Source organism: Gymnogyps californianus, chromosome 3 (genome assembly GCF_018139145.2).
Source record: "Gymnogyps californianus isolate 813 chromosome 3, ASM1813914v2, whole genome shotgun sequence".
NCBI classification, from domain to species: Eukaryota; Metazoa; Chordata; class Aves; order Accipitriformes; family Cathartidae; genus Gymnogyps; species Gymnogyps californianus.
In genome coordinates, this window is record NC_059473.1 from 120,259,371 (window position 1) to 120,286,496 (window position 27,126).

A 27,126-nucleotide genomic window follows, 5' to 3' on the forward strand; every position below is an offset into this window, starting at 1 on the left:
AACATGATCCAATTGGAATTAACATCATAAGAAAGATTTACAAGGATATTGCTTTTTAATTAAGTGTTGGTACACATATGGGCTCAATCCTTCCTCTAAATTTAATAAAATTAAAACAATGATTCAGCCAACACTCCTACTTTGACTGCTGAAAGCCTCTTTGAGACCACACAACATACCAAAGATAGTATTTGAATGCTATGCATCTCCTATCTTAAAAAAACCAAAAATAGTAAAGAATACCTTACCATATTTCAGCAAGAATTGAAGCTGGTAGACCTGATTGCAAAAAAAAGGTACGTGCTTGATCACCTATGATAAACAAGAAAGACAAACAGACTTTTACACGAGAGACATAGATTTTCAGAAGACCTCAGCACTCTCTTGTAGGACCAGATTTTCAAAAGGAACCAGCACGCTAGACGCCAAACTTTCCAGTTTCGTACCATCTAACTCCCTCCCTGGTGACAGTGATTGTCAGATACCCATCTATTCTGTAATCCTGAATCTTTGCTCTGAGAAGTGATTTCAAATAGCTAAAAAAAGCTTTAACAGGTCACAGCTGCCAACAGTTTAATAGATGCAAGATTTAAAGAAGTAAAAATGATTGATAATTTAGTCCTGACCCAATTACTTTTACAGGAAAGGATGTGCATGCTATTTCTTCACTTCTCCTTCATTCAATCTAACTTTAGCCCGTACTGCCTCTCTAGAAAAACTGGAAAAATACCGTGTCCTAAATAATATTCTGTTCCGTCAGACAACATCTACTATTTCAGTATTTCAGGAAGGGAATGGGAACTGTTGTGCAATCCCATACTGAGTTCCACATCAATTGGTACTGATCGTGCTGTTAAACGAACTCGTAATAAAACACAGACAGTGGTGTTTATGCTCACCTATGAGTGAATTACAGATGCTTAAAGCTAAGACTTCAAGTTATTCTTTTGGCTCTTTCTTCCCTCATATTCATACACCGCCTTTCATTTCAAGCACTTGCCAAATAAATAATGAAGCCTGCAGATGCATGTGCAGGTAAGAGCCCAGATGTGGCCTAAAGGTAGTCCCTGGGACTGCATACTTTTCAGCTGGTGGTAAAGTAAACACCAGCCTCCCAGAGCTGTTTGACGAAACCAGGAGTTACGTATCACTTAGCCAGAAGATGTGCGTGTTCCAAACAGACAACTTCCCACTCTTTCCTCAGTCTTTTTTGGACCAAAATGATGAAAAGCAGGGGCAGTGGAGTCACCAGATAGGGCATTAGCAGGTAGTTAATAGGGTAGGAGTGATCAAGGCTGGTCTTTAGTGCCCACCCACACACAAAGAACAGGGCATTCTTAAATTAAGTCATTTTTGCCAGTGAAATTGAGCCTTTTCTTGATGTCACAGATTCTTAAATTTAAAACCTGCATATTCTGAGGTGTGCAGCAACATGACCCAATTGTTTCAGCAGAGAAGCAGCTGAATGCAACTGGAACTGATAGCAGGCCACTGCAAAATGCCATTAGCCTATCCAGAACTCGCTGAAGGCCCAAGGGTTAATAAATTTCAAGCAGTCATTAACAAGGACAAGCTGTCAGCATCTCTCTCCCTGCCTCTTCTCCAAAACAAAGATCTCTAACAGCACTGTCTTCTCTAACACTGTTCAGACAGAGGAGAGCCACTTCTGGTGTCTCTGGTGTCACTTGCCACAAAACCTACTGTAAGTGCTCCTTGGCAGCCTCCCATCTAAGTACAGATTTTGCCTGATACTCTTTGGTTTTTGAAACTAGACAGAATGACAGCACATAATCACTAGCTGCAGAAGTGACAGGGTTAATAAAAGAGGGTTCCTGTGCCAGACTTTAGCCCAAAGCTTGTAGAAGTTTAGTAATAACCCGTGGCTGTTTGCCCAAAGAGTATGGTTACTAGTCACGCAACAAAGGCCTAGAAATAGGATGTAGTTTTCAAACTGTTTTACAGAGATACTTATGTGTACACAGAAGTTAATGTGTAATGCAAAATCTCAGACCAACCTGTAATGTAGCCTCCTGTGGGTTTAAGGCTATCAAACTGCTTGTCATGCTTGGCCCGCTCTTCAGAGGTGATGGCCCATATGTTTGGACCTCCTAAAACAAACAAACAAAACACCAAACCACCAAACAGATTGAAGACTTTTAAAAATAAAGCCCGTCACTTGCAAAATAAAAGCTTGGCTTCTCAAGAGACAAAGTTAGATCTAGACACACCCAGCTCCTACCAGTTTGGCAAGGACGTTATGAAACACAAACCTGCTTCCCAGATGTGCAAGCGCTAGCTGAGACAATTCCTCAGCCAGATTGCTTTACACTTGGCTTTTCAAACAAGCTCCGTCGTCCTTCAAAGCTGGTGCAAAGCAGTTTCCTGTTGCTGCTGATTGTTTGCAGCCTGGGCAGGATGCACGTTGCTCACCATACCCTGTGTGAACCAAATACTCCTCTGGTTCACCGATAAACAGATGGCATCCAATGTCACTTAAAGGTTCTCATACAGAGGGCTAACACCCTATAGCTGCCAAAAAGACTCATGCTTCGTCTTGCCAATACTCTAAAAACAAAACTGGGACTGCTAATAAAAATATGTTGGTTTTGTCTGACAAAGGAGTAACATTCTGCATTGTGGGTTTGTTTTTTTTAAACAGTGTACAATTTCAACTCACCATTTTTCAATGCTTTAAAAAAAAAAAAAAGTATAAAATGTTACAGCCTCAAAGTAACAAAGAGAAATTGCAGGGAACAGTCATGTTTACAGAGCTGTGCTGATATACCAGGCAGAACCAGTGTGACTTTCAGAAACACTCCAACCTGCTGTATAAAGGTCAGGGTGTGCGTTCGTTGCAGGAAAAGCAGTTTGCCAGAAATAATTGGGTTTGATTTTTAAGTAGGAGGAAGTTTTAGTCGGGAAGTTCTTGACAAGTATCTGATTTTTCAAATCAATGAATGCAAGAATTAGCCAAAATTCTGAATGGAAACACCCAAAAGAGCATTAAAAGGTTATTACTTAAAAAAACACCTTTAAAAATACATTCTATTGAGCATTACCACTTCCAAAGAACTGTTAATCTGTTCTTCAAGTATTTGTATTGCTCACTAAAAGACAGTCAAGGGAATAAATAATTCTTCTAATAAGATATTAACAAGTTGCTTTAAAAACCAGTTACTATAAAATGCTTCCTCTTTTCCTATATAAACCTGATTTCAAAGCTTTGAATCTACAGAATTTCAACAGCTTTTTTCACTGTTTTTCAGAGAATAACAACAAAGCAAAGGGACTGCAAGCTGACATACATGCCAATATAGACACATTAACGATGTTAATCATCTCTCATCTGTGTTTATCCATATATGCAAACACATTTTCAAAAAAGACTTAATGTCGCCTCTTGAGGAGGTCCTGTTAAGACTGTCATTCTCCTCACATGTGTACAAATTTAATTCTTTACCCCTGCTGCTTAGTAGGGAAATACAAATAGTTAAAAAAAAAACCAAACAACAACAAAACAAAACAGAAACTCACTGGGGATATGAATGACAGAAGAAGTGGGAGGGCATTAGGATACAGCCTGTAAGCACCTGAATTTGGAGTTTTGCTTCTCTCTCTTGAGGATATACCAATTTCTTTTAGTGTGCCCTCAATGAAAGGGTCTTCTTGGGTCTTCTAGGCTGCACACAAAACTACACTTCAAGAACCGCCCCCCCTTTCTCTCTCCTGATTAAATGAGTCTAAATAAATCTAGATTAGATACCAATAATAAACCTAAATAAATCTAAATCATATGCCTAGAAGTTGATTGGCAGTGTGAGTATTGCTGTAATACACAGATGAGGACAACTTACGCCCAATGGCAAAAATTAGAGCGGCACTTAAATCTTTTTAAAATGTTAAGATACAAATGGAAAGTGCATAACGTGGTTAATGCTTATAGAAATTATCTGGACAAGATGAAGAAGTGCTCCTAAAGCTGTCAGCAGCAACTTCAGAAAACCTGACCAGTTTTTTCATTTATGGAAAATAAAATATTAGCAACATCACATTTTCCTTACATGAAATATTGTGTTTTGATCATCTTTTGAAGCAGGTAGCTACAACACTCCTCAGCTTTTTATAATCAATGACAGAAGGATTAAGACCACCACAATATATTCATGTGGTCAGTGGCTGCAAAGTGCTAAAAATACAGTAACAATTCCTTGACTGGAGTTACCGCCACCACTGTAGCCTCTCTAAAGAATCCAATTTACATTGTAAGGGAACTTCTGTTTAAACATGTACTGAAATGCACAATTTCATATTTATACGTCACAAAGTAAGCAAGAAGATGGCAATCAATCTTGAAACTCTTCTAATGTATTTCAGCAAAACATCTCTTTGAATGCTATCTGATAAATTATGTTTCCTCTTCAACTATGAAATTTGAAGTTCTACATGGCATTGTCTCAAATGTGTTAAAATTTTGGAGTTCAACGGATCACCAGATTCACACCTGTAGCTGTATGATGATTAACACCTCATTCAAGAAGTGTTTCAAGATCAGCATTCACCCTTCATTCTCATTTTTGCCTTCATTAACACTCCCCAAGGATCTCACTATTTTTTCCACACTAAGTATTTTGCGCACTTTTGCTCAGAGGACTGCAATCGCTTTTCCCTGACAGGCAGAGGTGCTGAGCACAGGAGCGCTGCCATTGCCCTGACAACCTTGGGATCATCACGGAGCTCTCTAAAAGGCAGAGCATGTGGGGTGCATGACTGCTCATCATTGCATCCCACCTCCAGCTTCCCTGACTCCTACCACCACGTACTTCACACTGCTGACTCTAGCCTAGGGGAAAAAAAAAAATAAAAATAATAATAATAAAAAAAATCGGTGCAGCCATAACAAAAGGCCTTTGGATGCACGCTCTACTGCTAAAATTATGCTGTTAGCATAGTTCATTTGTTCCCAGATTAAACATGCAAAAGCATTTCTTCAGCAACCATCTCCATGACAGGTTTCTTGCAAGTATAAATTTAGTTTAAAAAAAAAAATATATTTTTTACTACAATCCACACTATTATAGCAACAAATGCTTCTAGCATAGTCCTAGTGAGTCACTGCAAGCAGCTACTGTCATAGCAAAGCAGTAACTACAAACAAACATTATCAAAAGCACATCATGTGAATGTCTCAGGAGACTGAATATATATTCTGAAAAGACCAACCTGCTAGTAATTTATTTTCAAAGGTAAGGAGAATTTCAGATTTTCCCTATCCCTGAGGACAGAGCCTGAAAATCTTTTTTTTCTGGTGACTAATTCCATTAAAAGATATGCTCTCCACTGTTTTTTTTTTTTTATAGGCACAGAAGAAAATAATGTAGTAAGTCTTAAAATCCAAAGCAGACCTCCTCTCACATAATTTCACTGTTTTACTTAAAAGTAAATACAGAAAAATATACATACTTTGTAAATATAAATTCAAAGAAAACACATTCAGTTCAGACAATTTTAGCCACATCTCTCTCAACATCTATCAACACTCAATAATACCTTGAAATTTAAGATGTTTAAAAGGAGATAGCAGAGCATCTTTTAATTTAGAAGGTTGAATGAAAACATGTACTAAATTACAACCAGAAATGAGATGGGTGGAAGGGCAGGGGAAGCAAGGCAGTATCCAAACAAAGTCCTTCCAAAGTTGGGATTCCTTACAAGCTAAGTCTAGAAAGTAATGTGTTTTGGGTTTTTTTAGCAGGAATTAGGATCTAGAGAACAGCATACCTTCAAGTCAGCACAGCTCTCCCAGTCTGATAGTGAGATTTTTGGTGCTTGTCTATAACTGAACAAAGTCCCAGAAAACTAAGTTTTAACCTAACGTCACTTAAGAGAGTGTGTCTGCCATTTTCAGCCTGAACTAGCACAGGTCATTGTTTTATGAATACAGGTTAATAACTATTGGACAACGAAAGCATTTGCTTAGAAGAAAAAAAAATAAAAACCCACCCAATACTTATGGTAGGGATCCACAGTGTAGGCATTCAAGCCCCATCCAAAACTTCTTATTTAAAGGATTCACTGTGTTTTCCAACTCCTACCCCAATATGCAACGGAAACAAAATACAGAGCATAGCACAAGAGGGAAAGTTAAAGCATTGCGAGTGCTTATTTTTAGCTTAACCAGGTGCTCATGACTCTTTTGATGTTACCACTTGGTGATACAAATAAGTAAACAAAAAATCTATGTACAGAAAGTGTCATTTTAATTAAAATTCCTCAAAATACCAAGCAAAAATACCACATTGGTCTATCTGAAATTAACACTTTGAACAACGGGGATCACAAGGTCTTGGCAATTCCACAAAGCACGTCACGAAACCATTCTTCAAAGTAATTGCCGTGTTTACTTCTAGTACAACCGAGACCATCACAATAAAGACTTACCACAGACGAAATTAGTTTGAAACTCAGTTCTCCTGTGCAATCACCATCAAAACACACTACAATCCTCACAAATACTGTGGTTGCTTCCCAAAGGTACCACCAGTGGTAAAACTGGCCACTCAGCATCACTGCTGAGAAAAATTACACTGCCTGGTTTACAACCAACCAAGTTCTGGGGACGTTGAACTGTGACAAAGGGAAGACTACTCCTGTTCTTGGAAGGACAAATCTGCAGGAAGAGTCAAACAGAAACATCTGCTGTCCAAGACGTATCATCTAAACTTACCTGGCTTAGCTCAACATTTTTTTTTGCACTAACACGCCTCCAATCCCAGGGCTGAGAAACATCTTTCCCATAAGCCAGATCCAGCTAAAGAGAACAATTTATTTTGTCCAGAGACATCGCTGTTGTTCTTCCTTCCTCTCAGCCCCAGCCCTGACTCGTGGCAAGTCATCCACAAATCACAAAACCAAACTGCAAGTATCTCCTCTTCACAGACACCTCTCTAATCACAGGATGGGGCAAGAGGCATGCATCTCCTTGATGGAGCAGTGGTGAACCTTTGGCTCTACAGAGATTCTCAGCTGGCACCAAGTAGCAGTGAACTACAATACTTTTACAAATCAGTTCAGCATCAGAAATCAAAATACAGTTGCCACTACATGCTCTCATGACAGGCTTTGCTGCAGCCAATGAATAGCACATTACAACTTTTCTGACACAGCTTAAATTTCCTGGAAATTTTCAAGAGATAAATAATTTTTTCCCAACTGTAGATGGTACAATTTTGGGGGGGGGGGGGGGGGGGGGGGGGGGGGGGGGGGGGGGGGGGGGGGGGGGGGGGGGGAAGTACAATCTCTCTGACAAGAAGATATCTCATAAAATCATTATTCTTCAAAAGAGGTTACTTTGCAATCTCACAACTTCATACATGAAGCAAGACCCACCTGGATGAAGCTAACACTGTATTTGACTATACTGCATTTTTAGGAATCAAAACTCAAGAAATGCTGAACTTGGGAGATCTTCCCCACAAAGGTTTTCCCTAGAATAGAGTAACTGTTGCCTTCACTTGCTTTTTCTGTTTATGAAAAAACGCATTTCTCTATTAGTAACACTTTTGGAAGACAGATGCCAAACTGTCTTGCTTTTCTAGAGAAGGCTGGTACTTTCAGAGAAGACTCTGGATAAACGTCAGGACTGGCAAGTGTTCTTGAGATCCAGTATAGGAAATCTGGACTCAAGATCCAGAAATGTCTCAGTGGATTCCTTATACCAGATCAGAAAACCAACACAGAAAGCTCCTTTACTTGCCCACTCCACAACTCTACAACACGTTCAAGAGTTCAAAGTCACATGTGGATTCTACCCATGTAGAAAGTCCGTACGGAATGACTAAGACCCACACAAACAACCTGGTGCTAAACATCATTTTAACGTACCTTCAAGACTTCTCTAAAGATGACAAAATACATACTGACCTCACCTTCATGTGACAGGTATTAATATCTAATTCAATGTGGTAGCACTTACAATTTTATAGTGTTGGAAACAAGTAACTATGCTGGGGATTAAACAACATTTTCTGTTCCTTTAAGCTCATTTTAAATAAAAGACATCTTTCTACAAGAGAGTATGAGGGTCTGCTTATGGCAGGATCACAGCATTTGGTAGGACAGCTCCAGAAATGTCTTTATAACACTGCATCAGACAGATAATCTTCTGAAGAAAATGAAGGACTTGCTTTGATGGGCTGCCAACATCAGAAATGGAAACAAATACTGTTCTTAAAGCGGTAAGCTTCCATTGAAAAAGAGGGGAGAAAAGAAAGCGCAATCCTAGAAGAAAAGTAGACTTGAAAATGCTATTTAACACCTCTGCCACTGGTTAGTACTACCCATAGGCAAAAGGTAGTTGTACTGAGAGCAGTACTATTAGTGAAAAGGATAAAGGCAACTTTTCACTTGTGGAAAATCCTAAGACATTTCTCACATTCTCCAAAGAACTGTGTGTATTTTTCACTGATAGGCGTTGCTTGTTTTTCTCTAATAAAAACTATGCTCCTACGACCTACAAAGTTAATTAACTCCACAGAGATAATAAACCTAAATTGAAAGAGCGTTCCTTGTACACATAAGTCACGAGGATGAGTGATTAAACCACCACCTTTTTAACCATCCAAAAATCTAGCATTAAGCTTCATAATGACCCTAAATAAATATTTATCCCCATGTTTAAAGACGGGGAAATTTCAACACAGACATGCAGCAGCATGCCTCAAGCTGCACAACAAGGGGTTTTCCTTAACGCAACCAGCAATCACATTACTGTCTCCCATTAGGAGCCTAAAAAGAATTGTTTGGTGTAAGACATATTGGGATAAATGTAATAATTTCAGTCTTTCTCTATCTGTGTTTGTAGATAAGTTTACCACAGAATTATTTATTACGGATCAGATTTAATGCTCCCAACTGAGATGTTGAATCACACTTCTAATTTTTCCCTCAGTGGTGAGTAAATGCTCCAGGAGTCTGAAAAATATACAGAACATCTTACCATTAGTCCGAATTTCCAGGTTTCTTATCAGTGTTATTGCTATTTTCAATATTTGCTTCCCTCCTTTGTTGTTGATTCTTTATATCAAACATAGGAGAAAATGCTGACCGATAACAAGCATTTATTCTTATTTAGGTGTGCGAACGTGTTATGAACTACTACTGCGGTGGCTTTGGGTCCATCTCAAAGTACCACCTGCTCTTTCTTGAGGAACACACCTCCTCTTCCCAGCTCCCATGTTCTCGGGCCACGGCAGGAGCCACATGCAACTTCCTTTCACAACGCACACATTAACCCTACTACTACTTGTCCTACCAGAAATGCTTCGCGGAGGCTCTCACCATATTAAGCAACACTGCGGCAACTGCCAGAGGAAAAGGGTATGTCTATGCTTAACAACAACTTCAGCAGCTTCTTTGATGTATACACAGTTAAAAGGAAACACCTGTAGCTAAAGCATGTTAAACAGAGGGAATCATGTTTCTCTTTCAATTCTGTATTTTCACTAAAATTACAAGAATTGTGCCCATTGAAGCCAAGAGAATTTTTAAAGATTTTTCAAGTGTCTCTGATGTGCTATCCAAAAATAACTGTTACCTGCAGACAGGCTGTTAAATAGCATCAGGCAAGTGTGGAGCTACACAGATTTGGCCAAGAAATGCTTGCTTAATTGAAGAGCATGCTTACAGAAATGTGGACAAAGCAGCAGCAGACACATTGTATTTTAGGGTACAATTCATAGTCTCTACATTATGTACAGAATTTCTAGATATTTTGGTGTATTGGGAATCCTTAGGTTCAGCAGTTCACTAAAATCAAATATTGGGCTCATTTAAACTAACCACCTGCTCCTACCAAACAGGAGCAGAACTCCATAAGATGCAGTATTTTGCCTGATGATACTGTCATTGGCATCCCCCCACTGTGATACACAAAATCGATCTGTAAAGGAAGAACATTAAAATTTCTGTGCCATGCAATGATCTCAATGTAGAAACATAATCCTTGCTCTTAGAATGAGTATTATCCCTAAAACAATTTAGAGATACATAATAGTCTAGTCCATCCTAACAGTAGATCTACTTGTTCTCTGAATTTTACAGCGCAACTTGATGATTCCAAAGCACTTAAACTATCAGTTTATAATAACAGGATAGTATTTCTATACTTTATAAAAATAACAGAATCATTTAGCTCATATCCATTTTCAGAAGCTCCTTTTTAATTAAATTATTGCCAAGCTCCACTGAAACATAAAGCAACACACCAAGGAAGCAAAATATTTAAAAAAAATAAAAAAGGCAAAACAGACATGGCAAACCACAGCAATTTTACTTGAATATGTGTAAACAAAAATATCTTTTTTCAGAGTTTTTTTTTAGAGCTCCACTACTGTAAAAAATACATTAGGAAATGTGTATAAACATGATAGTACTCTCAACTGCACATTAGCGTGCTACCTTTTACACTAGTTTTCTGTAGAATTTGTGACAGCTCATTCAATAATATTTTCTGAAGTTTTAATGAAACAAGTTTTCTATTTCTCATCAAAAAGTGCAATTACTGTAACCTACAATGTTGGTAAACTCATACTTTATTCTTGAAAGCTAATTTAACTTTTCCTTTTCTTACAGGAAAAAGTTGGCACGCATACTTGGCTTAACCTAAGCCTTCCCCATATCTAGATTCAATAGTAGCAATAAATATAAAAGTATTTTCTGCCTAATTCTGGAAAAACAATGCCATTGAATTCACCTGTAGTTGTTGAGTTACTAACACTGATGCAGCATATGAAACAAGCCCATTCTTCTATCCAATGACATAGCCATGTCTTTGCCCAGAATCACAGAATCATTTAGGTTGGGAAAGACCTTTAAGATCATCAAGTCCAACCGTTAACCTAACACTGCCAAGTCCACCACTAAACCATGTCCCTAAGCGCCACATCTACACATCTTTCAAATACCTCCAGGGATGGTGACTCAACCACTTCCCTGGGCAGCCTGTTCCAACGCTTGATAACCCCTTCAGTGAAGAAATTTTTCCTAATATCCAATCTAAACCTCCCCTGGTGCAACTTGAGGCCATTTCCTCTCGTCCTATCGCTTGCTACTTGGGAGAAGAGACCGACCTCCAACTTCCTACAACCTCCTTTCAGGCAGTTGTAGAGAGCGATAAGGTCTCCCCTCAGCCTCCTTTTCTCCAGACTAAACAACCCCAGTTCCCTCAGCTGCTCCTCATAAGACTTGTGCTCTAGACCCTTCACCAGCTTCGTTGCCCTTCTCTGGACACGCTGCAGCACCTCAATGTCTTTCTTGTAGTGAGGGGCCCAAAACTGAACACAGTGTTCGAGGTGCGGCCTCACCAGTGCCGAGTACAGGGGAACGATCACTTCCCTAATCTTGCAATTAAAACTTCCGGATGGATTTTAGAGACGGAAAAAAAGAGAGAAGAAGAAAGTCACACCAACAAGAATCTTTCCAGTGGAAGGTATGAAAAGTTCAAAGTAAACAATACTGTCAAGGCATAAAGTAAGCATACTTTGCCAAATTCTCCCCTACCAGCTGCAAGACCTGCCTCCATTTGTTGTTAAGGTAAGCATACTTCCAGCTGACAGACTCCACAGCCTTCCTTCCCAGCATGACACAGAAGATGGAAGATATGCTTACCCTTCCGTTTAGGACAAGTCAGAAGGTTTTTTGAGTAAACTGTCAACCTGTATAGCATCAAAGTCTTCAATGAGGAAAATAAAAGGTTTTAGTCACCATGTTTGAGGAAAAAGGCTACCAGAGCTTAGACTAAACTTTTCTAATTCTGAAAATAGATTTTTTTACGCTGCTGCTGCTCACCAGCATTCACAAAAAAACCCTACAACTTAATTAAAAACTTACAAAAGGATAGTTTGTTTAATTATTGTCTAGCAAATCTCTGCGGAATGCAACAAAACTAATAAGATTCAGGTGAGTTTCCGTCTGCTGCAGCTAGTAAATCTTTCTGCATTGGGAGAAATGCAGGCAGTAAAAATACCAGGCAAGAGGATGCAAAATGAACGTTGAAGTTAGGTGGAGTAAAGGAAATGATTCTCCTACAAAAACATACACTGACATAAAATCAGAGCAGAACTCTGTTCAAGGAATATTAGATCCTTTATAGTAATTTTTGTAGTTCTCATCATTATCTGGCCATTAGAGTAAGAATGACATTTTGGGTTCTCAGACTTGTGAGGAAGTCTGGGACCAGGAGGAAGGCTGACGGGCTATATTTACAATGGAGAACTGGGATACAGACTTGAAAGAGGAAAAGAGAATAACCACCAAATTTAAAAAAAAAAAAGTTACACAGGAAGGGTGGGAGAGAAGGAAAATGAAGAGGCATTTCCTGAATGATCTGTGGAAGAAAATTAAATTAGGGGATAATTTAGGAAACAAAACACAGGGACGACCCTGCCAGCACAGACTGAGTATTCACCTAGCTAAGCTCCCGCACAGAGTGACAGGCTGAGGCAAGCACGTGGTGGTACTCCACCAGGATGTCTTCTCAGCCCCCAGTGTAGCTCCTGAACCAGAGGTGGTACCTCATTAATGAAAGGAAAATCCACCCATCTCTAATCGCTTAAGACATCCAAGTAACCTTTTGGCATCCACAGCTTCCTACAGCTTTGCACAGTGTCAAATAAACAGTGAAAGTGCTCTGTTTGTTTGATATCTGCCAATGGTATTTTCATTCGATACTGGTTAATTCTTGTGTTATCAGAGATTAATTACCATTCCCTTGCCTACAAAATGACAAATGACCTTGAGAAGGTGACAGCTACTGTATCCACAATCCCCACCGTTTCTTTTCCAAGCTGAAATGTCCTAGTCAATGCAATTATTCCTTGTATGGAAGCTGTTCTGTATCTTTTATGATTCTTTTTACCCTCCTCTTTGTAATTTCTAGTCCTGACAGAAAGAAAACATGTAGGGAAAGCTGGAAGAAAACACAAAGGTAACAAAAGCAAGAATAAGAGAGTTTGCTTAAACAGTACTCCTTATAATGTTAAATTACTAGTTAGCAGAACCTGCCAATTATATCCAGTACATATACGATTCTACTTTTCCAGCACACTAGGGAGTTTGATTTTAAATATAATAAATTAAAAATTGCCTAATTTATGTTCATAAAACCTTTGGTATCGGTTTATACTATAGTCCCTAATCCTGCCTCCACAGCGGCTCATAGGGCCACTCAGGGAATAGAATTAGGAACAGAGTTCTTCCCTGGGTATTACAGTTTCTCAACTGTCAGAAATCAGCAATTTGGCAGACTTCTTGAGCAAAAAAAGCACCAAAAAAGAAGCATTTAATAGTCATGGCACAGATCTTTACTCCCCAAGTTTTGATTCCATGTACTTGGAACTTTTGGTTCCAAAGCAGCTTGAGACAGTGAGCCCCAAAACTGAGTTCTTCATTATGTGAAACAAACAAACCAACCAACCAACAAACCCATTTTCTTCTGCCTGCCTTACGCTCAATAATTTCACTAGGTATTGCTTTCCTTTTCAGTTATGAAAAAACAGTGAATATTCTTTCCCTTGTCAGCCTTTTCCACACTATTATGGCTTTACAGATTTCTATCATATACTCAACTCAGCTGTCTCTTCTCTAAACTAAACAGCTCTAATCCATTCAGTCTCCCTTAACACAGGAGCCCCGTTCTCTCTTTGGCCATCTTTTTCACAAGTATCCTTACTCCGTGTCTAATTCTAGGTTTTTCCTCGAGTGTAACAGGTCCTGGCAATAGCAGAGTCAATAATTTCCAGAAAGCTGAGCCTAGTAGATGTCGAGTTATCTTCAGGTTAGGTTAAAAAGTACTGTCCGTGTATTTCTTAATCCAGTCTGAATATAGAGAACGTGAGAAATAAGAGTAATTCTGCTGGCCTTCCAACCCACATCATCTGTATCAGAAACAGTTTATACATTAACTCGCACCTGTATTTTTTTCCCCCAAGCTTGAAGATTTTTTGTGAAATACAGTGTTATGAAAGCACTATCATTTGATGAACAGCAAATTTTACCTGTAGCTCTTAAGAAAAAATAAGCGTATTCTTTTCCATACTGTTATACAACTGTCAACACACACTGTAACAAGTGCAGAGTTCTTCAATAATAGTGAAACCAGGACTTTCAGGAAATACGTGTTTCCTAAAGAAACAAAAACTGTACTGCAGACATCACAGTTAAACACAAAATTACGGTTATGAGAAGAAATGCAGGGGAAAATGTTGGTACATGCTTTAAAATGTACCAAGTATTATCAAAAAACCCATATATATGAGACTTTTAAATAAATTACTTCAATAAACAGCACTAAGACAGCTCTCGATATTCAGTTAATCTTACCTGTTCTTGAGACTCACGCACAGAGAACTTCACATCCAACTAAACCACAGATGTTTTTAAGTTATTACAGTATCTTCTCTGAAGGTACCTGATAAGAATGCTAGTCCCACGAACATGTATATTCTTTCAGCTTTCCAGTGTTTCACCCCTTCTAGCTATCTCAATTATGATTTACGGTTACTGTTCCATTGTAGGAAAAACAACAGATGTCCTAAAGAACTAATGCAGTATATTAAAAAGCCTGAACATGCAAGATTCCTAATTAAAGTAACACAGCATTATATAAATACATTTGACAGACCACAACGTTTAAAAATGTGTTTATTCTTGCCATTATAATTAGTGGGCTAAACCTGAACTCCTTCTGCCGATACCAATCAATATCGTCTATGGCCTGGTCAAAGTGGCCACGATGATCACAGACATGGAATTTAGTAGATGTTAAGATGGTACCACTTCACACAATGCCCATCAACTCTAAACTGCAACAACCACATAAAGTGGTTTATCAGAGTAGTACATTCCCAAACTTTTGGAGCTAAACCTTCAAGGAAATGAAAATTTTAACAGTCAAAGCCCTTTGAAGCTTGGCCACGTGACAGAGTTTCTGAGTCCCTTCAGCTAAGCCTTCAGTTCTCTGGCTCCATTTTGGGGAATTATTTGTAGATCTTCTTGTGTTTTTCGTTTAGGTTTTTATATGCTTTGAAGAAAAACCATCAGGAAGTCTCACTGACATCCAAAATGAATAAAGCAGCTTGCATTATAGTATTATTATTGCCGATAAAAACCATCCTGGGTTCCCCACTCCGTGTAATCTTACCTTATAAAAGCTAACACGTGATACTAACAAAATAAAATCTTAGCAAGATGTCCTGGTTTCGGCTGGGACAGAGTTAACTCTTTTCTTAGTAGCTGGTACAGTGCTGTGTTTTGGATTTAGTGTGAGAATAATGTTGATAACGCACTGATGTTTTAGTTGTTGCTAAGTAGCACTTATCCTAAGCCAAGGACTTTTCAGTTTCCCATGCTCTGCCAGCAAGCAGGTGTGCAGGAAGCTGGGAGGGAGCAGAGCCGGGGCAGCTGACCTGAACTAGCCAAAGGGGTATTCCATACCATGGAACGTCATGCCCAGTATATAAACAGGGGGAGTTGGCCAGGAGGGGCGGATTGTGGCTCAGGCATCGGTCAGCAGGTGGTGAGCAACTGCATTGTGCATCACTTGTCTTTTCTTGGGTGTTATTTCCTTTTTTTCGTTATATTTCTTTTCATTACAAATATTATTATTATCTTATTATTATTCTTCTTAGTTAGTGGTGTATTTTATTTTACTTTAGTTATTAAACTGTTCTTATCTCAACCCACGAGTTTTACTTCCCCCCCCTCCTCCCCACCCCACTAGGAGAGGGGAGGGGGAAGCAGCTGCGTGGTGCTGAGTTGCTGGCTGGGGTTAAACCATGACACAAGACAAAGCAGCTATAGGCTTAAAGTAAGTTAATGGATGAAGATCTAACACTAATCTTAACTAGGTTATGATCTAATTTTTTTATTTAGTTTATTTTTTACAGTTTAGGAGTATAGGATTGGAAGGGACTTCCAAGGTCACCGTGTCCAGACTGCTGCTACTCCAAGAAACTCTAATACATTAATTCTTTCCTAAAATGCAAGCCCTGCCTTAAGGCGATCAGACTTTTTCCTTGACCATGGTCCAGAACGTCACCGCTGACAGAACCATTCCCATTTCCAGACCAACTGCACCAGCAGCTGATTCATCTCTATTTAACCTTGTGCTAACACTGTAGTTAAAGTTATTTTCCCTCCTTAATGTTTACCTTCCTAATAAGAAAAAATAAAGACCAAATTTATTTACTGTAAAGTAAATACAATGAAATAAAAAAACCAAAACAGTAAGCTCTTATTTTGGTAGGTTAACAAAGCCAATCTCTTTAGTCCTTCTCAACACTTAATTCATTTCTTATGGATAACACTGAAGCCTAACTCTGCATCTAGTACTCTTCCTGGGTTTCTTTCCCTCCTAAGCAGATAACCCAAATTCTACCCTGTATCCTACAAGATGTCTCACCAGTACCTTATGCAACAGCACACAGTACTCCTTATTTCACCCACCACATTTTAGGATGCGTTTCCTTTCCCTCAAATCAGGTAATTATTACGTGATCATCTAATACATCCGGTTGTCTTCCTCCTTAGTCATAGCCAACTGCTCAGTTCCCAGCATACAGCAAAAATTCTTCTGGCCCATAATGGTATGACTAAAAAGCTATTTGAAGACAGCACAACAGAAATGTGATGAAACTTAAACAATGATATGCAGTTCATACTGTGTAATTCTGGCTAGAAAATGACTCCGCACTTTATGTCATCAACCAATTTAACCAGCATACATTTGCTTTTTACTGATGATGTTGCCATAAATAATAACAACTAAGACTGGTCTCAAGATAAAAATCCAGGAAGAATACCACTATTAAAACATCCTAGTTTAAAATTTGCATTTTCTCTCCCTTTTAGCCAGTTATTTCTCTAATGAAGTCCAACCATGGCATCTGTTACACTCCGTCTACAAAATTAAGTTACTGAAGAAGGCATAAGGTGCAACCTTCCTTTGTTAAAACCTAGCTCCATTTATTCCATTTAATGTTTACTTCCATGTCTAATTATTTCTTCGTTCCAAAATTTCCTCTTACATCTTCCATGTGAATCATATTATCCTCATAATTAAATATGAATAAGACCCTTTGTACTCTGCAATCCTATAGCGCTATTACTAACTGGTTAGGATTAAAGAAAACATGTAATACAGCACACACAATTCGAAATCTAATTTTTTGCAGGGTATGATAAGTGGAAGATATATGTCCCTCTGACTTGAGCATGTGAATTTTGCTCCATATCAACTGACACCACTGTCCTTACTGAACAGTGAGAGGAAGGATTAATTTATAAGTAAGGACACAGAAAATATTTGTCCTTGTCTTAGAATTTCTTTCCTTTTCCTTCTTTTAGATGGGAGAATAAGTTCTGATATTTTCTTTGCAAGGTCTAATTAAGCTTAGTATCTTTATCTACACTTGTTGATATCCAAGTCTACAGTTTCCATATCTAAAGTGCACACAAGGTTAAGAATCAGGTTGCATTCAAGTAGTTTTTAATTGAACTGTGATGACCAGGGTTCCTCCTAATTCAAAAAAAATCAGACCATGGATCTTGAGACAAACTTTTTTAAATAGAGAAGATGCAGCAGAACGTAGCATCAGTGAGTGTTTTACCCTTGAAATCAGTGGAACCAGGACCTCACTCAAGCCATTCATGTCTACTCTAGTCTCCAACACACCTAAGTGCAGGGACACAAAACTCAATTCTATTCACAGCAGCATAAAATCTAGTTTGACTTATGAAGGTTGAGAAGCATGTGAAATGAGTTATGAGTATTACTTTCTGCACCTCAATTTATCAGAGGTATTTTCCTGCTTGACCACAAAAAAATCATATCAAAAGGAAACAGGTGGTAGGAGGGAAGAGGAAGGACAAATAAAAACATAAACAAAAAAAAGCACAGCACAAAAATTCCAGTGGTACTTAAGGAAACAACGTGAAAGATACTGATTGGCGAATACTGCTTTCCTTGTTCCGGCTGGACCGTCAAGATTAAATCTCCCCAAAACAAGATCCAGCATCAGCATGGATATTAAACCCTGAAAAAAATCTAGCCTACAGAAGAAGGGGAGTTAGGAGAGCAGCAACATCTTGCAACTGCTCTCCATCTGTGAAGAAGGCATCCCATGGCAGTGAAGGCTACTTCTTCCTGCTCTCTGATAAAGACAGCAATCACAGAGACAAATTAAGCAGAAGTACATTTTAACCTATTAAAGCCTTTATCCTTTTAACTGTTCTTTGTGGTTAGTAAATTAACTCCTCCTTTAGAAATACAATTGTTGAAGGTATTTGTTATTTAGTGTAACTAAATGCCATTTCCAAAAGCTTTTGCAAGACTTAGGATGAATTCCTAAGAAAGCTTTGTCCAGATGCAGAACTATATGTAAGGAGAATAAACTACCAGAAACTGGGTCTGTTTTGTCATTTTCGCAGAGATAATGATCAATATTCAGACAGTTACAGGATAAAACTAATTCCTCAGTAGGGAATCCTTGGTCTTATTTGCAGACTGGGGAGATGGATATGCCTAGAGTGGCTCTTTGATAGAACTGGACTCCACAGAGACAAACGTCTGTTATCCATCTGGTGCTGTATGTATATTTTGTAATTGGCAGCGTTTCTACATAAGAAGAAACATGTTACTCATAAAATGTCATCACAACCTTCACATTTTGCACAGGAGATAAATTTTTAATAACTGGCAGGTCTGCCCTGAGATCAAGAAAAATCAACATGCACTCTTTAAGTCCTGCTTTTCCTCTTTGAATTTCCAGCCTGTTAGTAAGGCATCCACAAAGGTCACCTTGGACAGAAATGGAGAGTCACTGTGTCCTTTCATGACTTTAGAGAAGAAAGGTAAGTGGTCTAGCAAGAGCACGTGCCCCTAGAGCACACAACGCCTTAACAACCTGAAGTTTACATGTGGCCACATAATTAAAAAAAGAATATGCCAGTTCTCAGTATGACACGGAGGTTGGCCATCAGCCACATGCTGAAACTGGACAGTCTAGCGAGCCTGCTCTAGTGGAGGTATATTCCGAGTAACAGCTCAAGGTGCCCTCAATGAAGCTGAGTCTCTCAACTGGAACTCAAGCACATGACTCAGTTACCCTTCCTTCTTGAGGTCCTGCACAGACTTCCCTTTCTCTGCTTAGGTTGGTAAATCAAGTGTTGTAGTCTCAAACAAATACAAGTAGAAGATGCTATCTGAGCATTGTGCTTTGTCAGTTGAACCCTGCAGTTCTCAAACTCGTTGTCACCCTGTGTCATATAATCATGCACTTGTACACACATCCGCTCCATGCTATCCACTCGCTTTTCTGTAACACTGAATGCCAAAAATAATCCTGAAACAGAAACTACTTCATGCCTTACACTACTAATGAACTAAAAGCTAAGTATATTGTACCTTGATAAGAACAAGAGTTTTTTTCCCCAGAAGAAAAACACCATTTACCCTAGTAGGATACAAAAGGAAAGGGTCAATGCTCTGTGAATACGAAGGTGTGGCAGGCAGCCAGTGCAGCAACGCCTAATGGTTTAGTTGCCTCACGCATAACCTCATTCTTCATCTCCTGCTTGAAGTCACTACCAAGGTCTAACAACATAATGAGAGGTTTCCACTGAGCAATGAGTAGTAAATGCAGGTGATCTACTTTGAATGCAAACAACAGTGGTAGTAAGTAGCAGGGAAGAGGAACACAGATTAGAGAAGAACAATTTCCAACAGCAAAGGTTGCTCAGTATTTATCCAGAAATCACATTAAAATTACTCTTTTTTCCTACCTGACTTGTTTGAAATTTAATCAATTCTGATAAGAAATATGACTGCAAAACTACACACAGTCATTCAAATATGCTGTGAGGAGCAATAGTTTAACTATTGCCTGGTATCTCTCTTACTCACGTTCTCTTACTATGTTTTTCAACACAGTAAAATTCTGCGAGGGGAAAGGCTGCATCTTGTGGCACCGTTCCTTTTGAGAGTGGCAGACAGTACTGCCCAAGGGATTTCAGATCAAGGAAAGGATTGCTCTCCCAAACTAAGACTTCTGAGATCAAGTCATGTACGTGCTCAGTGCTGTCAATACACTCGCAATCCTCCAACAGAACCAAGGAGTAAAAAGCCAAACCAAAGAGACACCAAATAGTTTATGCATAAATCAACCACAGAGACAGCCAAGAACATAAATCTGTACCCTCCCTGAAGAGAGCTTCTGTTTGTTTATTTTAAATTGAAGAGCAAAAAGCATGCGGCAATTTAAAAAAAACATGCTTTTTCATTATGTCCAAGAAAGTGGGAAAAAAAAAAATCTAGTATTTACATTCTTCCCTATTATATATACACAATATATTGACTCCTTTTACTTCTCTTTTATTGTAAAGTCTGTGAAACAAAGTCTGGAACAAGCTGCAGCTGACTGTATTAAAAAAAAAAAAGGTGTTGATCACATTGATTATTTTTTCACAAAATGTTTTATGTTTAATGTGTTTTTAGTGTTTTCAGAAGAAACAGATGTGTAAAACAGAGGTTTATTTTGAAATCTGAATGATGATGTTCTGCAAAAAAACACTTCCCCTTACTCACCCAATTTATCTCAGCAGTAACGATTTTCTAAATTAGTTAAATAAAGACCTCCCAGTCCTGCAGTAACCTTCACAGATAAATAAGAAATACTTTTTCTTATATCTGTTTCCCTGTTTTTATCAGCATATAATAGTCCCTATCTGGAATATCTGAAGTGCAAAGCATTGTTGCCATACTTGTCTTTTCATTTTGGCCAGCTTTGTAAACAACAACATGTAAACATCAAATTTCTCAGCAGGTATTTGCAAATTGTATCTTCACAAATAAGCTTGCTCTAGAAATAAAGAGCTCCAACACATACATACAGGCACAAACAATTTTAAGGTTTCAACTCTCCTATGTCTTTGAAAGGAAATCATCAAGAAACAAATCCAAAAGTTTCTATAAGTAGATGAGGCACAGAATCAAGAAGAAAATTCTTAACTTTTTTTTTTGAGAAAGACTGATTATTTTCGTCAGTGTAGCAAATTGCTTAACACATTCAAATATTTTGGTTTAAAATAAATAGCATAACATATTATAATGAAACACATTTTGTGCTAAATTATGTAACAGAAAAGGTATGCAAGTTTAATCAACTATTACTTAGCATATTTCCCACTTGAAGTCAGACAGTATTCACACTACAAGTCACACATTCCTCAACCCTTTAAATGATCTGAGATTACTAGATGCTCCAGGCGTATCTGTACTCTAAATTACACTGCAGTAACGCTTCTACTGAATTTCTCCCAGTCTTACAGCCCAAGTTAGGCTACAGGAAGCAATCTGCAGGAAACTGACCATAATGCTCCTGCAGGTACTAAAATCAGCATTTTTTGTAAAAAAAAATAATAAAATAATAAAGACAAATGCTCCCACCCCTACCTAAACACACCGACTCGAGCTACTCACCATTCATGGCTGTGGGAAACTGAGCCATCACGGTCTTGAATATGCCTTGCTAGCTCTTAGCCATCTGCAACATAAAAACATTGTGCCATTAATAATGCAACAAGGGCAAAATGTAGCTCTGCGCTCCCGCTGAGCAGGGGGAATGTCTGTCCCCTTTAGCTCACACTTCCGATAGCAAACAATGCCGGGCTTCAGGCTGCTGCTGAACAAGCTGAATTTACATTTGGGAGGGGGTGGGGGATTTTTTTTTTTTCTATTTTTTTTTATAGGGTATGCAGTGCAGTCCTGAACCTAGTGGCACATTCTTAAAGGAAAACAGTACCAACTGTTTAGCAACTGCTGCATAATGTACACAAACAGTTGACAACATGTCAGAACATATGGCGTGGAGCACAGCCCTCTCCTGGCAGGACAACAGACTCGGGGTCCTAGCAGATCTTTTCCAGCTCTCTCCGGTAAATATTTATGCATATCATAAAAAAAAGTTCAATGCACAGCTCCGTAACTGAATGCTTCTGCTGAGAAAAGTGGAAGAACAACTATCATTCAAATTCATCCATTCCACTACTCCACACGGTATTTACAAAGAAAATGCTCTTACATGATGTATTCCGAAAAAATGACTTGTCCTAATAAAAGTTTGTAGTTAGCCAGTTTTCCATAACCAACACAATGAAGTTATTCCTTCTCTTGAGCTATTGCACAAAGACTCAAAAGCAGCATTTAAAGGGTCTCAATATAATTTACTTTCATAATAAATATCAGAGTACTAAGACTTATTTTTTCTAGTATGTATCCTTTCAAGAGTACCTGTATTAGTGTGATTAATTCTTTAGAATTGCAAAATATTCACTAATACTTATCTGAGAGATAAGCATAAGCATCGCTTTACACATGTAGAACTAAGACACTGCAGCGAGTTTTTGCTTTGGATAAGATAATTTTAGTAAAATACTGAAATTTATACATCATTATCCTGCGTTCTACATGGAAAAACTATTGTTCAGGATGAAGCTACAAAAATGAAATTTTTATTTTAATTAAAAAAAAAAAAAAAATCACATCTCTGATCCCTCTGTCACTCCCTCTTCAGATACCAAACCTCCTCCTCCCACGACCAGAAAACCCGTTCACCTCTCAATACAACCACAGATTTTAATATTAAGTACAGAAATACGACATGCCCCACACTTCCTCCCCCTGCAAGGAAACTCCTGCACATCTCATCACAAAAATCACACAACTGGAAAGCACTCTGGTTTCACGTGTGGACAGGGGAGCGTTTTTTCTATCTATTGCACATTTCTGCAATAAAAACAAAAATGTCTGAGATCAGTTGTTAACAATCCTCTGTATATTTTACATCATTATTATTATTTGTTTATGTGTTTATATATTATTTGTATTATTATTTATATATCCTATAACATCTAAAATCATGCTATTGTAATAGGCCACAAACCATTCATTCTCACCGAGTCATTTGTAAACCTCAGCCACATGGGCACCTGGTCCCCTCCAAATGAATGAAGAACAGTATTTTATCTGAAGTTATCTTGCTCTGTGTTGCTTACATAATGGTCCAGTGAGGAATGAACCACTGTCATTAAGACATTTGACATTCCAGGGGTTTTAATATACATTATACATACATATGTTTGTGCATACACACACATATACATGTATATAAAAAAAAGGGAACGATTGGTGAGTCCAAATGATCTCTCAGGGTGACACTAGGTATCAGCTGCAGAAAGATGAAAAAAAGGAAGCATGGATCTATTCCAAGACATGAATTCTAAAACAAACTGGAGTATTTTTAGGTTGCTTCCAGCATCCCTTCCTAGGCCTTACCAGCAATCTACCAAGAGACATCTGAAATCTATATATAGCCTTCCTGAAAAATGCTTCTGATGTTGTTAAACATTTCTACAGCATGTTTCTCTGCAAAAGCTATTCTGTCAAGGACAGCTAAAAGGGAACCTGAAACCATGACACAGAAGCGGGATGCTGCAGAACATCCCCAGCATCAACAGAGCAAAGCTCAGTAGAGCTCTGCATTGACAGAGATTTCCACCTGCATGTGACTTGTTCTAGATTTACAGTTGTCCTGGTTTCGGCTGGGATACAGTTAATTTTCTTCCTAGTAGCTGGTATAGTGCAATGTTGTGGATTTAGTAGGAAAAGAATGTTGATAACACACTGATGTTTTTAGTTGTTGCTAAGTAGTGTTTATACTAAGTCAAGGATTTTTCAGCTTCTCGTGCCCAGCCAGCAAGAAGGCTGGAGGGGCACAAGAAGTTGGGAGGGGACACAGCCACGACAGCTGACCCAAACTGGCCAAAGGGATATTCCATACCATATGATGTCAGGCCCAGTATATAAACTGGGGGGAGTTGGCCGGGAGGGGTGGATCGCTGCTCAGGAACTAACTGGGCATCGGTCGGCAAGTGGTGAGCAATTGCATTGTGCATCACTTGTTTTGTATATTCTAATTCTTTTAGTATTATTATTGTCATATTATTATTATCATTATTTTTCCTTCCTTTCTGTCCTATTAAACTGTCTTTATCTCAACCCATGAGGTTTGGGTTTTTTTTTTTCTTTTCGATTCTCTTCCCTATGCCACTGGGTGGGGGGAATGAGTGAGCAGCTGCGTGGTGCTTAGTTGCCGGCTGGGGTTAAACCACGACAACAGTCTTATTGGATAAAGGCTACACATTTGGTCTTTCCTCCAACGTATTTTATTCTCTTATTTTCTGATCACTTTTAGGGTTTTTTAAATGAGTAATTACAGTAGAATCACAGAATATCCCAAGTTGGAAGGGACCCATGAGGATCATCGAGTCCAACTTCAGACTCCACACAGGACAACCTAAAAGTTAAACCATATATCTAAGAGCATTGTCCAAACGCTTCATGAACACCAGCTCGCTTGGGACCATGACCACTTCCCTGGGGAGCTTCTTCCAGTGCATGACCACCCTCTCGGTGGACAAGGTTTCCCTAATATCCAATCTTAACTTCCCCTAACGCAGCTTTAAGCCATTCCCTCATGTCCTATCACCAGAGAGGAGAGACCAGCACCTCCCTCACCACTCCTCCTGATGAGGAAGCTGCAGACAGCAATGAGGTCACCCCTTGGTCTCCTCTTCTCTAAGCTGAACAAACCTAGTATCCTCAGCTGCTCCTCATAAGTCTTGCCCTCTAGTCCTTTCACCATCTTTGTTGTCTTCCTTTGGACACGTTCTGATATTTTTATATCCTTCTTACATTGTAGAGCCCAAAACCGCACACAGTACTTGAGGTGAGGCCTCACAATGCAAATAAGATAATTATCAGACAACAGAAGTCTGACAATAAACTGATTAACTCTTAAAGCCCAAAATCTTAAGACACGTTTTAAAAATACTTTATACAACGTACAGCTATAGAGAAAGTCAGACTTTACCTTCTTTGGTTATGCCGAAATGGCTCATGCAGATTGAGCTTTCTAAACTCCCAACCGCTGACCACATCAGTGGGAGAAGTAACCCAGGCAGCTTCATGCACACAAAACGTGTAAACCCCCTCTCTCTCATTTCGACACCCCTAGAGTCTCAACCATACCGTATTTTAAAATCAATTTCAACTGAAAAATTTTGAGGTCAAAGCCCTCATGTTAGCTTGGTGAGGGTCCTTCCTATTTATGAAAGCTCTGCATCTACAGAACACACGTGTTCCTGGTTCATTTTCATCAGCCGGGGTAACTCCAGCCCACTGTTACCGACAGTTATGTATACAGGCAACTATCTTTCACTAGTCTGTCAGATAAGTGATCTCTATCCTGGGCTGCATCAAAAGAAGCATGGTCAGCAGGTCGAGGGAGGTGATTCTCCCCCTCTACTCCGCTCTTGTGAAACCCCACCTGCAGTACTGCGTCCAGCTCTGGGGTCCCCAGCACAAGGCAGACATGGACCTGTTAGAGCGGGTCAAGAGGAGGGCCACAAACATGGTCAGAGGGCTGGAACACCTCTCCTATGACGAAGAGCTAAGAGAGTTGGGGTTGTTCAGCCTGGAGAACAGAAGGCTTCAGGAAGACCTTATTGCAATACTTGAAGGGGTCTCATAAGAAAGACAGAGAGATATTTTTTTTCCCTGGGCCTGTAGTGACAGAACAAGGGGCAATGGTTTTAAATTAAAAGAGGGTAGATTTAGATTGGACACAAGGAGAAAATTCTTTACAAAAAGGGTGGTGAGACACTGGAACAGGTTGCCCAGAGAAGCTGTGGATGCCCCATCATTGGAAGTGTTCAAAGTCAGGTTGGACGGAGCTTTGAGCAACCTGATCTAGTGAAAGATGTCCTTGCCCATGGCAGGGGGGCTGGACTAGATGATCTTTAAAGGTCCTTTCCAACCCAAACCATTCTGTGATAACAGACGTTTCATAGCTCACATCAAGCAGAATTAGAAACCTTAGTCAGACACTGAACACAGCACATCCAAGTTATCATCCATACCACTATCTGTCCTCTCAAAAGAAGGAGTCCAAGATCAGATGTTTCTAATACCACACTGTTTGATACTCTGTTCCACTGCAGCACTCTCAAAAATAATGACCAGCCCAGCCCAAATTATTGACACAGGTTTTTTCAGCATACCTGAAAATTCCCCAAGTTTCCCAAGCCTAGGCTGACCCAGCCTGGTAAGTGTGCACCAGGCATTGCCGTGTAGATGCACCAACCTTAGGTCCAAAAACAAGAGGAAACTGCCCAACAGATCTGTACTAAGAGTACATTACACCAATGTGATGCGATTAAATCATGATTTAGCTCTGTCATCTATTATGTCTGTAGGCAGATCTTGTCATATTTTAAAATACTAGGCCTGAAGGGCACCAAAAACCTCCTACATTAACCCCCACAAATAATACTGAAAACTACGACCTAAACCAGGAATGATAAATGGGATTTTTACAAGACTTCAGATCACACCAGCACTGAGACGGCATTCTATCCCTTTGCACAGATCCATTTCATTCAGGCACCAGGGTTACACCAAGCACACGCTTCTCCCGTGACAGATTCCGAAGTTGTACCAAGAGGTAAAAAATGGAAAAATAAAAGTATCACTGCAACGTAATTTCCCCTCATTCAGTTTTTTAGGGAAGCAGGAAACAGCCCAGTAAACTCAAAGTCTACACACATTTTTCAAAGGTTTGTGGAAACAATCCTTCCCAAAGAATGGAGCTTGCCCTCAACAAGTATTCTGTCTTCTGTGTTTCCACAGCATGCCCCAAAGGTTTGGATATTATGCATATATCAAAGTTAAAAGCAGCTTATTTTCACAAATTCCTAATAAAGTTGCTCTAGTCACCACCTGTAAAAACACCTTGCACCTTTAGGACACAGGTGTGCACCATTTATTTACCAAGGGAAATCTCAGCAAAATATTCTCGCTTTAGGCCAAACTTACTTTTTTTAGAACAACTCTGATAACTTTTAATCATTAATCGAGGTTAAAGCTGTAAATTTCCAAAGAACCTTATTACACAATATTACAGAGAAACCCAATGCCATATAAAAACGTTTACTGAAGAAAAAAAACTCAAGAAA

General features: G+C 39.0%; 1 protein-coding gene across 1 annotated transcript in view; it reads right to left on the reverse strand.

Annotated features, from left to right (window-relative positions):
- Positions 1-27,126, reverse strand: part of ITSN2 (intersectin 2) — an 85,361-nt gene that overhangs the window by 49,990 nt on the left and 8,245 nt on the right. The window contains exons 2-4 of the mRNA XM_050894746.1: positions 21,533-21,596; positions 2,016-2,108; positions 249-312 (exon numbers count right to left, since the gene is read on the reverse strand). Of these exons, the coding sequence (XP_050750703.1) occupies positions 249-312; positions 2,016-2,108; positions 21,533-21,560 (185 nt within the window). The 5' untranslated portion in view covers positions 21,561-21,596. The remainder of the gene's footprint in view (positions 1-248; positions 313-2,015; positions 2,109-21,532; positions 21,597-27,126) is intronic.